Source organism: Erpetoichthys calabaricus, chromosome 7 (assembly GCF_900747795.2).
Source record: "Erpetoichthys calabaricus chromosome 7, fErpCal1.3, whole genome shotgun sequence".
In the NCBI taxonomy this organism is placed as follows: domain Eukaryota; kingdom Metazoa; phylum Chordata; class Cladistia; order Polypteriformes; family Polypteridae; genus Erpetoichthys; species Erpetoichthys calabaricus.
Window position 1 is genome coordinate 2477027 of NC_041400.2, and position 13439 is coordinate 2490465.

Sequence of the window (13439 nt, forward strand, 5' to 3'; positions counted from 1 at the left end):
AACTGTGTTTACTGCTTAGAACTCTATAATAAAACACTAATATGTATTCTTTATAATACTTGATAATAAATATTAGATCTTATAATACATTCACAGTTTTATAATACTTTTAATATATACTGGTATTTAAACTTGACAGTATATTGTAGTTTTTATAAGGCATTCACCTCTTACTATAAATGATGTTTATAATTCTTTGTAATATGCAGTCGTGTTTCTATTTATAACACTTTATAATTTATTTCAGATTATGTCATACATTCACAGGTTCATAGTATTATAATCATAGTTCATAGTACTTGATCTTATAATAATACATTGTGTTTGTTTCTAATACTTTATCCTTGTTTTTAAAATACATTCCCTGTTCTTTATATTTATATTTATTTCCTGTACAGTAATAACCCGTATTTTGTTTTTATTTTAATACACTCCCCGTTCTTTAATGCTGTAAGTCTTAGTTCTGTGCTTCTAACGTCTTGTCCTCTAAGAACATATAAGACGTTGTGGTTTTATAATATCTTACTTTGTAGGTTTTTATGGTTCATTCACACCATTTAATGCTATTTTAGTGTTATAACACTTTATAAGACTTTGATCCTATTTTCATAATTGCTTTGTCGTTTATAATATTTGTGGACTCTTCAGCCTCTTTATTTTATTTTTTGCTATTCTTTGATATTCGTTGTCTTCTTGAGTTTCCTTGGGACTGTCCCTCTTTACCGTTTTCATTTTGGTGGCCTTGTCACCCTCCTAGCTGGCCTTGGTGACATTTCCAAGGCTCTAAACTGCTGGGTCGTTTTTTTCACTTCAGAGAACTTTAACAATATTCTCTTTTTCATTTTAAACAGTGCCAGACGCTGAGCCACACTTGGGTCTGCTACTTCATTTTTCAGCTCTGCTGTACGTTGAATTAGGACTTGTACATGATGATGATGATGATGATGAGGAGTATTATGATGATTGTTGTTATTAATTGCCATTTGAGGATGTCCAGTTCTCGGCAGGGGGCTTCCTCATTTACATGACAGCGCCGTATTGTCTCAGCACCTGCTGGTTAATGATTAGCAGTGTCCATAAAGATGCCGGTCCTAAATAAACGGAGTCCCGCTGCGTCCACGTGATTTTTATTTTATTGGCCGGTTATTGTTGTTGTTGTGCCTTTGGTTATTTTACCTTTTATTCATTTCCCTCATTTTGGGGACAGTTCAGCACAAAGCTCCTCTAGGAGGTCACTGTGCCCTTCAAAGGTCGTGCCCGTTGGTTCACCTGGTGAAGTTTCTGTTGTCGTTTTCTTCTTAATTTGCCCGTTTCTGTACAGTCTCCTCCTGTGATGATCACCAGTAAGCATTGGAGATGTTGAAGGCTAAAGGTGAGCAACAACTTCATGGCCATTTCTTGACTTTTCTGCCCACTAAGGCCTTTTTCCTAGGAATGATTTGCTACGTGGCTGTGGCTGACAAGCAGTTGCGTCCCTTTAGCATTTCATGGTGGTGTTGTTCATACTCTTTCTTGTTTGGCTGATGCTGTTATCCATGTTGACCTACCATTTGAGATACAGTTGGTTACATTTCCTTTGTGTTTCTAATTGGCGCACAGGCAAGAGGGATTTGAACCCACCGCCTCAGAGTTTGAAGTCCAAGGCCTTAACCACTAAGCCACGGTGTGACGTTCCATCTCAGTTGAGGCTGAGCCCAGAGAAGTCAGCGATGTTTCAGGGCCGAGCTGACATGGGGCTTCTGCCCTGGCATTGTAAAGCCTGCAGATGTGGCAGCGAATGCCGTTGACTGGCAGATCCGTGTCATGATGTCCAGTAGTGTGTGGAAAGCAACCTGGACACAGACAGGCAGACATGTTTAAATCACCCAACACACGTTTATTTACAGCACCAATATTTACAACTGTGCACACAACCCCCCAAAACTCCCCCAAAGTCCAGGCCTCTCTCTCAGGTCCGCCTCCAAGGCTTCGTCCTTCTTCCACCCGACTCCAGCCATCGAATGGAGGGAGGCGGCCCCTCTTATACACACCCAGATGTGCACCACTTGCCTCCTGACAATCTTCCGCCGGCACTCCCCCGTGTGGCAGAAGTGCCAGCTGTACACCCAGAAGCACTCCGGGTGTCCCTGGTCTTCTTCCCCGGGTGTGGCGGAAGTGCTGAGGGCCAGGGCTCCTCAGGCATTGGGGCGCCCCCTGGCGGCGACCACAGGCCCCTACAGGGTTGAGCTTCAAAGCTCTGTACCCGTGGTCCCCAAATCCACCAGGGTAGTCACCCCCTCGTTGGGCGTCCCGGCTGGGCACACCAAGATATATAGTAAGTAAAGAAACAAATACAAGAAAGGGCTTGGGGCACGTCCAAGACCCCATATAATGGAAATAAATGAAAGCAAACTGATTCTCTTTAGAAAGGTGAAAATGACGTCTTCCCAGATGGGATTCCAATACAGAACTGACTTAAAATGGCCGAACTTCTGGTCATGAGGATTCCAGGCCAGAAGGGACGGACAGTGGAAGTGATGTCAGTGGTGGGATGGCCGTCAGAGGGAGGAAGAGAGAAAGCGTTAGAACACAGCGCCAACCCCTGGTTTGGAGGGTAACTACCATCACCTGGGCCCTGGACGGGCCTCCCAGGTGCATGCATGTGATTTTATATATATATATAATATATATATATAATATATTTGATACATTTGATTATATTTGATACAGTTGATTATACCTATATGTGATGTATCAAATATATATATATTTATACTGTGTGTGTGTGTATTTTTATATACTAGGGGGCTGTGCCCCCTGCTTGCTTTGCTCGCCAACCCCTGTGTTTGGTTAATCGGATGTACAATTTTAAAAGCTTGTTTTTTTCCTTTGGAATTGTTTCAGTTTCATTATTTGCACTTTTACTTTAAAGCTTCAGTAAAAACAATATTTGGAATTACCTTTTCTCCAAGATCACATTGAATTTTGATTCCGTGTTTGGACTTACATTGTGACAATGCAACATATAACTGCCCGTGAGTGAATTTCGTTTCTTTCTCTCTAATAAATAAAACTATCCATCCATCCATTTTCCAACCTGCTGAATCCGAACACAGGGTCATGGGGGTCTGCTGGAGCCAATCCCAGCCAACACAGGGCACAAGGCAGGAACCAATCCCGGGCAGGGTGCCAACCCACCGCAGATATATATGTAAAAGCCAAATGCCGCTGACTCACTCATCACAAATCTCCCGAACCATGCAGACTTGGGACTTGAAATTTGGAATGTAGGTTACCCTTGGCCCATTAGGTACTCGCTAAGAAACGGTTTTAAAAATTTTGTGGTCCAAGCGTGAAATTTCTTATAGTATTTTTAGACCCGTTTGTATGTCTGTCCACTTTTCACGAGAGATCTACTTCACGGATTTAGATCGGGTTTTATTTCTATAATTTGCTTGAACATTCCGTTGATTTTTGCAACTTTCTCATTGTGCTCAGTATCAGAGTTCGCCTGTGCTACCGATGTATTAGTGCGAATCTGAGAGAAACTCATCGGGCTATGGGGAGGGAGGCAGGCAGGGCCCTCCTCACTCACGCGTCTGCCTCGGGGCGTAACCTTAACTCCGCTTAGTTAGCGAACGAGAGAACGACTTAACAAATTTAGATCTTTTTTTTCTAGAATTTTCTTGAACATTCTGGTTGATTTTGCGACTTCTCTCATTGCACTAAGAATCATAGTTTGCTTGCAGGAGCGATATATTCACGCTAATCCAAGACAGAGGGGGAAGAGTGACGTCAGGACCGGGCCAGGCCCTCCTCACTGTCCTGTTTCACAAATACGCAGGCAAAGCCGTGGGGGGTGGCTAGTATAAATATATATATATATATATATAGCTTTATTTTTTGATATATTTAATTTTATAGATATGTTTGATTTATGCAGGCAGTATGGTGTAGTGGCTAAGGCTTTGGACTTGAGACCCTGAGGTTGTGGGTTCAAATCCCACTGCTGACACCACTGTGTGACCGCTCTGTGCTCCAACTGGAAAACCAAAAGAAATGGAGCCAGTTGTGTCATAAATGCCATCAGTTGCCTTAGATAAAGGTGTCAGCCAAACAAGTAAATGTCTAAAATTACATATGTTTGAAAATTTGGTCATATATATTTGAATATCTGGATATTTTTGATATTTTTTTTGATATCTATGTTTGATACATTTGATTATATGCATTTGATATATTTGATTATATAGAAGTATATGATTTGATATCCATATATCAAATACATTTCATTATACATATTTGATTATATCTGTGGTGGACTGGCGCCCTGCCTGGGGTTTGTTTCCTGCCTTGTGCCCTATGTTGGCTGGGATTGGCTCCAGCAGACCCCCGTGATCCTGTAGTTAGGATACAGCGGGTTGGATACTGGATGGATGGATATTTGATTATATATACCATAATATATATATGTTTTTGATAAATTTATCGTACAGAGGACAGTGACATTTTGCTTGTACGTTGGACCAATACAATAAACACAAATACGACTAAGTTGTCCTTTCTTGCCCCGATGCTTCTTATTCTACTTACTAAGGCACAAGAATCTTTACAGGTAGAACCAAACCTGAATCATCTTCTTCTTCTTCTTCTTTTTATTTTCATTGTACTTTATATCTTACCATCCTCCCATTGCTCTTTTTCTCAGTTTTCTCGCTCTGTGCCTGTTTATTAATCTTCTCGTTCATTGTTCGCTAGTTCGGTACTTGAAAAGCGCCTTGGTGGTCCTGTAACAGGTATGTCACTTGGCAGTGTCCCCCTTTTTGTGTTTTTTGCTCTTTCTGAAGTTGCAGGTCCAGGCAGAGCTCTTTCTAGATGTGTCCGCCTGTGTGTTTATGGATTGGATTGTTTATTAGCCCTGCTTAGCTGAGCGGCTTTATGATTTGATTGCTTTTTGTGTATCAAACCCTCGAGCGGATTGTCATCGTGTCCTCCCTTCAGGATCAGCGTGACGCTCGTCTGTTCTGCTGCAGTTGTCGCACTTTTTATGTGCTTGTCACTTGTTTGGTGGCAGTTATCACTCTTAAGAATGTAAAATGAAATGGCAACGCGGCCGGCTGCGAACGGTGTGTGCTGTGCGGCAGGAGAGCAGGTCCTTTTTTAAAAGTGTAAGCCCTCCTTTTCATCTTTTGTTTGGGGTCCCCCCCCCCCCCCCCCCTTCACGCGGTGGCACTTCACCCTCGCACTTTTCCCTCCTAAAGGAATGTGCAGCTTGGAGTTTTGCAGCTGCAGAGGTTCGGAGCACGGATGCTTCATTTTGATTTTCTCACAATGCCATTGAAGTGCTTATTTTCCTCCTGAGGAGACACAAACAGATGCAAACTTCTGTAAACACTCTAGAAATGAATTCAGTGAGTTTGGCCTCTCAGCGGTGCTCAACGGCTGACAGAAAAATGTCTAATTAGCGCAAGTGGGAATAATAGAGCCACTTGGATTCTTTCCACCCTTCTTGAGGTCTTCTTTTCCTAACCGTTCAAAGGCCCTTTTGTCTGACCAATCGCCCACTTTTAGGCTTTTGTCCCAGGATTGATGGAGGCTTCAAGGCAGAATTAATGCTGCTCCTCTTTTGAGTGATTTTTATATGTTTACTGGATATCCGAGACAGAGTTAGGGGCTTTAGACGCTGATCCACAATCTTCACATGTTTGTTTACAGCTCAAAATAAGCGGCGTTGGGTCGGAAACAATGCGAGTCTGTGCATGCGAGTGAGGTGGGCCCGGCGTTTTAAAAAAAACTCGCCAGCCTGCTTTCGAAAAAAAGGAATGAGGGGGCCGAGGTGGGCAGCAGCGGGCCAGGGGTGTTTGGGACACTCATCTGGCCCGGGATGTCCAGTGTGTGTGTATAAAAGTTCACTGAGTTTGAAGACACCATCATGTCTATGTGTGTGTGCGTGCATTGGACTTCACTTTGAATTCAGTTGTTTTCTTCATGTTCTACCGCCAGCCGCCTCAGCAACAAATCTGAATACCGACAAGTAATGGGGGTCCATTTTAAACTGCACAAACAACATCATAAAATGAATTACAGCCCTGAAATGTACAGCGAGTCGCTCCTATCTCGGCATTTTGTTTAATAATAACGACGATGGTTTGCAAGTTCTGCGATGAAGTTGGCAGATTCTGATTCTCCAGCTTTGGCTTCTCTCCCTCTCTGCCTATGCCGCTCTCACAGTTTGTGGCCCCCCACTGCTTCAGAGTTAAGGGGTTAGGGTTTGAAGGAGATGCCCTATGGAGGAGGGTTAGGGTTTACCTATTTTACCCAAGGTGGCTTACACACATCTGAGATACACACTGGTTACATTTCGGTTTGTCTTTCAAAACTGGACGACTCCAGGCAGGTGAAGGGACTTGTTCAGGGTCACGCAGGTGTCAGTAGTGGGATTTGAACCCACAGCCTCGGGGTTAACCTTAACCTCTACACCATACTGCCTACATAAATCAAATATATCAAATCCATCAGTATAATCCATCCATCCATTTTCCAACCTGCTGAATCTGAACACAGGGTCACGGGGGTCTGCTGAAGCCAATCCCAGCCAACACAGGGCACAAGGCAGGAACCAATCCCGGGCAGGGTGCCAACCCACTGCAGCATCAGTATAATTAAACATATCAAATATATATATATATATATATATATTTATATATATATATATATAATATATAATGTTGCATAGTTTACTGGCGGAGTGGTGGCTCTGAGGCTAGAGATCTGCACTGGCAATTGGAAGGTTGCCGGTTCGAATCCTGTAAATGCCAATAGGGACTCTGCTCTGTTGGGCCCTTAAGCAAGGAAGGCCCTCAACCTGCAATTGCTGAGTGCTTGGAGTAGAGAGAAAAGCGCTATATAAATTATATATTACTGTTAAATAATGCAAAGAGTACACGACACATGTTTCGCCCTTATTTGGGCTCATCAGGCGTACACACTCTACTGCTTCCCTTACGGGGATCGAACCTCGGACGTCAGTGTCAGAGACGAAGTCAGTTTACGCTGCGCCACGGCGTGTAGTTCATTTATATATATATATATATATATATATATACACACACAAACACACACACACACCAGGGGGCTTTGCCCCTTGCTTGCCAACCCCCATGCTTGCGCTACACACTAGCCTCTTTGCAGTTCTGCTGCTTGCACATGGGGATGCAGGTGTACAATTTACTAACTATTTTACATTACAGCGAGTAATTAACCATATTAAAAAATATTAAAACATAATAATTTGAATGTAAATTATGTTTTATGTTGCGTTCGAGGTATTTGTTGTGTAATAAAATTTCATTCTGTTTGGCTAATGAGAAACTGTAAATGTTTTAATTTGAATGGAATATCAAGAACATCTTCTTTGGTGTCTAATGTCATTAGTGAAGATGGACTACATTACCTTTCTTTTTCTACAGTAATTCAGCTGGTGGAAGACTGGACAGTTGTAGATATTCTATGTGATATTGTACTGTAAGTTGATGTTTTTATCTTCCACACCATCACCACCAACAGTTTCAGCAGAGTCTATTGATACGCATTTAACCAATTTGACGTGTAACCAATCGACACTTTTGGTGTTAATTCATCTTTTCTCGGTGCTAGGATTGCCCGTGTACTGATTTCTTCTGTTGATAACCCTTTGGGATGAAATACTTCAATAAGATTTGGACATAATACATCTTCTTTTATTGGGTACTTAAGGTGAGGAAGATGTAAAAATTTATAAGAGCTGAGAGTGCAGGAATTGTGTCTGTCAAAAGAATTCACACCAATGAGAGGTGAGGGGACCGTGGGCGTGGTTGAAAAATGGTTGAGAGGAGGTCGGGACTTGAAAAAATCTCATCTTCCAAAAAGACTCTTCTCGTCACAGGATTTTTTTGTTATAATTGATATATAATCAAATGTGTCAAATATATGCAGTATATAAATGAAATCTAGAATGTCATAATAGTAATATACAGTAAGTATATATATATGTGTGTGTGTGTTTGTTTTGTACATGTATGTGTGTGTACGGTAGATTGAGTGCGCATTCAGACCCTTCACTTTGTACACACTTTATCGTGTCGATGATTTCATTTTAAAGGCACACATTTGCCATTTTTTGCCCATCGATCTGCACTCAATAACCCATACTGACAAAGTGACAACATGTCACCAGAACGGTCTGCACATTTATTCAAAGTCAAACCTGAAGTGTTGAGGTCCCTCCTGGAGTTTGGGCAGTCGAGCCCACTCTGACCCTCGTGCCCTGGCAGATCGGATGTCATGGGTCTGTAAACTGCCATCTTCAGGTCTCTCCTCACGTGTTCTGGGGGTGGGCTTCAGCTGGACCACTCAAGGACACTCGCAGACTTGTCCTGAAGCCCCTCCAGCGTTTTCTTGGCTGTATGCTTCGGGTTACTGAACCGTTGCCTCAGTCTGTGGTGGGGCCTACGATGTCTTGGTGGTCCTTTGCTGGCTTGTGCCCTGAACGGCTTTGAGATTCGTATTTCAAGCTCTGCTTTGCTGTGTTTTTATTTTTGTGACCCTCACCTGTGAGATGTTAGTGGACAGACCTTGTTTGGTGCCATTTTTGTTATTCTCTTTGGTTCTGCTTTCTCTTCCCGGGTATTTAAACAAATCTTCATTATGTAATCAGTCGTTTGTAAAGTGGTCGTTTGTGTTTTACCGCTGAACTTGTTACAGGACTTTGAGAGGGCACTGCATTGAATTGTGACCATCCCACGTCCATTTTCTGGTCTCCTTGTGCCTAGTATGTCTGCACCATGTGGCCTGCAAGCTCACATAAGTCGAGATGAAGGTGGCTTAGGAGCCGAGCCTTTGGATTCATCAGCTGCTAATTAGCTGAATGCTTCCTCCTCCTCCTCGCCTGGCCTCTTCATCCATTGTCTGATTCAAATGTAAATGGCCAGGGGCTGACACGTTACACAGAAGTGTCGATGAAGCACGCCGTTCACAGGAGCGTAGACGGCTGGGCAGGCTTAACGTTCAGACTTTGAACTGATCGTATAAAGTGAGTTTTTCCGAAGCTGTTGACTTTTTGTCACACACTTGTGCTGAGGGACACACTGCTCGGCTCTTGCAGGTTTTGAGTCTGCTGCACCCTGCGCTGCTCATCCTTCATCTTCAGACAAATCCTACGATAAAACGCTGATAACTTCGCGCATGTTGACAGGTTAGCGCTGTTACCCTTCGGACCCAGTGGTCCCAGGTTCAAGTCCAGCAGCCAGCGACTTGCAGTTTGCCTGAGGACTTGTCACCGTGTGCCACACCTGAAGGGCCCAGTAGAGGATTAAACTGAATGGACCTGAACTCTTGTGCAGTTAGCGTGTTCTCCCGTATTTACTGGCTGCTTACGGTGCGGCACCCAGTGCTGCTGAATGAATTGGGTTATGTCACTGCTCTAAATTTGTGACTCCTCAGTAATGTGAATGTTACAAAACTCCACATCTTTATTACCGTCGTGAGCATAAAATGTGCCCGATAGGCTGAAGAGGTGACAAATATGACATGAAAAATGTAAATGTGTCAGCCGAAGCCCCTTTGTGGTAATAAATAAGGCTGGAAACAAAGCTTTACTCCGCTTCTCTTTCCTTTTTTAAATCAGGCCTTCTTTCCTTGTCACGATGGGCATTCACTGCGTGTTTGTATTTGGGGCTAAATGTGCGGCCTCCCCTGGGATTTGTGATGAAGCCGCAGAATGGAAGTCACAAGTCCGAGTTTGTTTATTTAAATTGGTGTCATTTGAAGGCATCCCGTCCAGGGTGGGGTCCTCGTCTTTGGCCCAGTCAGCACTAAACTGGGTGAAGTGGGCTGAGTGTGGCCCACAGTGGATGGCCATGCCGCCCGGTGTCGGCTCCAGCCACCTGTAGCCCCCAATTTGATGAAGGCGGTCCGAGAGTGCCGTTCTGCTGTATGTTGTTACAACGCCTTGTAAAATGTGACCTTTATAAACGAGAATTGAGAATTTGCTTAACTGTGTTAAATTTTGAGCCCCTGGCGTTCTGCCCGCGGTCGGTTCCTTGCTTTGCTCCCCCTGCGACTTGTCAATCAGTTCTTGTATTTGCGTCTTGACTTAGCCTTGCCGAGCTATTGGGGGGTGTTTGGCTCATTTTCATGGACTGGCGATGGAGGAGCCTTTTAACAATTTGTGAACGGAAAGCCTGCCATCTCTTCCCGATGCACTTTGTTCACGTGTGGACGGCCTGTTCTCTCGTCTTACTTCTGTTTTGTATTATGTCTGCTCAGATTTGTCCCTTTATTTTTGTTTCCCCACACCAGGTTTATTTGAAAGCCTCAATCAGAGTTGCCGACTTTGCTTCAGCGGCTGCCATTGTGTTCCTGATTGACCGTTTTCTCTACTGGGTCGATGGCTCCCGAAAGCTCCTGCAGATTGCTAAGGCTCTTCACAGACTCTCGCCTGCAACTCCAATTGCGCCACAGGTGGTCATTCGCCAGGCCCGGGTTTCAGTGAATTCAGGTGACGTAACTCCCTGTTGATCTTTCCCTGTTTTTGCAGCTAAATTCCAATTAAGAACTACTTGACTTGTCAAGAGGACACTTTGTTCCATTTGAGGGTGACATTCCAGTGAACCTAGTGCCATCTTTTCAGACCTGCTGCCGACCTCCATTCGCAGCACAAAGCCCCAAGAAGAAAGAGATTTAGAGCCCAAAGGGGAAGAGAAAATTGTGAAAGGGTGTGGAAAATACTAATTGGAGTCTTTGTCCGCTAATAAATATGCCCTGCCGATTTCAAACGGGGAGATCTAAATTGCTCTACTTCTGGTTGAGAGCTTTTATTAAGCAGATTAGAATCTTTGCGCTTTCGTATACCCCGCTTTTTTCTTTCTCTCTTTTCTCCACTCCTTCTCCCAAACAAGAAACACTTGACTATTCAAACAATGGAGCCGCCGAGCCATTCAAGTAAGCCGCTACATTTTCAAACACTTTTTGGGATGGAGTTTACCTGGAGGGCTGTTTTCTAGCGGGTCGCTCGGCGTCAAAGCGAGAACTTCTGCAGTCGTCTCTCGTAAAGCGGTGCCAGACACGTTTGCTTTTTATCCGTTCATTGCGGTAGGAGGTGCGTCGAGCTCGTGCTTCATCGTCTCCGTTTCTTCGTGTTGAGTGATCCGCCGTGACGTGTGCGGAATTTCACTTGTACTTTTGTACAGGAAAGTCGCAGTTTTATTAGACATGAATTTCAAATAAGCGTTAACGACGCACAGCAATTGCTAGTCATCAATTAGAACATTAGATTAGAACACTCTAGATGCGAACAGGCCATTCAGCCCAACAAAGCTCACCAGTCCTGTCCACTTATTTCTTCCAAAAAAACATCAAGTCGAGTTTTGAAAGTCTCTAACATCTTACTGTCTATCACATGACTTGGTCGCTTATTCCAAGTGTCTGTCGTTATTTGTGTAAAGAAAAACTTCCTAATGTTTGTGCGAAATTTACCCTTCACAAGTTTCCAACTGTGTCCCCATGTTCTTGATGAACTCATTTTAAAGTCACAGTTTTGATCCACTGGACTAATTCCCTTCACTTCAGTCAGGTCTCCTCTTCATCTTCTTTTGCTTAAACTGTAAAGGCTCAGCTCTTTTAATCTTCCCCCCATAACTCATCCGCTGTAGCCGTGAATCAGCCTCATCGCTCTTCACTGGACCTTCTCTAGTGCTGCTATGTCTTTATGGAGAATAAAACAGCACCCAGGACTCCAGATGAGACCTCACCAGTGTGTTATAAAGACTTGAGCAGAACTTCCTGTGACTTGTACTGCACACCTCAGGGCGCTATATAACCTGACATTCTGTTATCCTTCTTAATGGCTTCTGCACACTGTCGGGAAGTCGATATCTTAGAGTCCACTATGACTCCTAAATCCTTCTCATAAGGTGGACTTTCGATTTTCTGACCGCCCATTGTGTATTCAAACCTAACATTTTTACTTCTCATGTGTAATTCTTTACATTTACTGACATTAAATTTCATCTGCCACAAACCTGCCCAAGCCTGTCTGCTGTCCAAGTCCTTCTGTGGTGATACAACGGATTCCAAATTATTTGCTAATCCACCTCTCTTGGTATCATCTGCAAACTTCACCAGCTTGTTCCTTATATTCCTATCTAAATTATTTCTATATAGTAAAAATAGCAGCAGCCCCCTGCTGGTCACCACTCTTAACATCGGCCATTTCTGATGAGGTTCGTCACACCATCACCCTCTGCTTCCTGTGTCTGAGCCAATTCTACACCCTGAACTGCCACTTCTTTTAATTTGATGCCCACCCTCTCAGGTGGCACCTTATCAAATGCTTTCTGAAAGTCCACATCAATCATCTCATCTGCTCCACTCTGGTCGTATCCTTTTATTGCCTCCACATAGAATTCTAGCCTGTTAGTCAAACACGACCTCCCTCTTCTGAGCCCACGCTGACTGTCCTGTCCTTGCCAGGTGTTGCTCAATCTTCTCCTTAATAATTCCTTCCATTCATTTTCCTGTGATGCATCTTAAACTTACTGGCCTATAGTTGCTTGGATCTGCCCTGCCACCCTTTTTATATAATGGGATGATATTTGCCGTTTTCCAGTCCTTTGGAATCTCTCCAGTGTGCAGTGACTTCCTAAAAATATGTGTCAAGGGTTTCTATCTGTACTCGCTGGCCTGCTTAAGAACTCGAGGGTGAATATTATCTGCTCCTGGTGATTTGTTTGATTATCTGGTATCGGCTGATACTGACTGATGATGATTTTCATTCTCTATTTGTATATTGCCACTTTTAATTAAAGAAAATATCCATCCATCCATTTTCCAACCCGCTGAATCCGAACACAGGGTCACGGGGGTCTGCTGGAGTCAATCCCAGCCAACACAGGGCACAAGGCAGGAAGCAATCCCGGGCAGGGTGCCAACACACCGCAGGACACAGACAAACACACCAACCACACACTAAGGGCAATTTAGAATCGCCAATGCACCTAACCTGCATGTCTTTGGACTGTGGGAGGAAACCCACGCAGACACGGGGAGAACATGCAAACTCCACGCAGGGAGGACCCAGGAAGCGAACCCAGGTCCCCCAGGTCTCTCAACTGCGAGGCAGCAGCGCTACCCACTGCGCCACCATGCCGCCGTAAAGAAAATATCCATCCATCCATCCATTTTCCAACCCGCTGAATCCGAACACAGGGTCACGGGGGCCTGCTGGAGCCAATCCCAGCCAACACAGGGCACAAGGCAGGAAACAATCCTGGGCAGGGTGCCAACCCACCGCAGGACACACACAAACACACCCACACACCAAGCACACACTAGGGACAATTTAGAATGGCCAATCCACCTAACCTGCATGTCTTTGGACTGTGGGAGGAAACCCACGCAGACACAGGGAGAACATGCAAACT

General features: G+C 44.0%; 1 protein-coding gene across 2 annotated transcripts in view; it reads left to right on the forward strand.

The window, feature by feature from the left end:
• Nucleotides 1-13439, forward strand: part of alpk1 (alpha-kinase 1) — a 134962-nt gene that overhangs the window by 78149 nt on the left and 43374 nt on the right. For both annotated transcript variants that reach the window (XM_028805091.2, XM_028805092.2), the window contains exon 6: nucleotides 10318-10516. In XM_028805091.2, the coding sequence (XP_028660924.1) occupies nucleotides 10318-10516 (199 nt within the window). The remainder of the gene's footprint in view (nucleotides 1-10317; nucleotides 10517-13439) is intronic.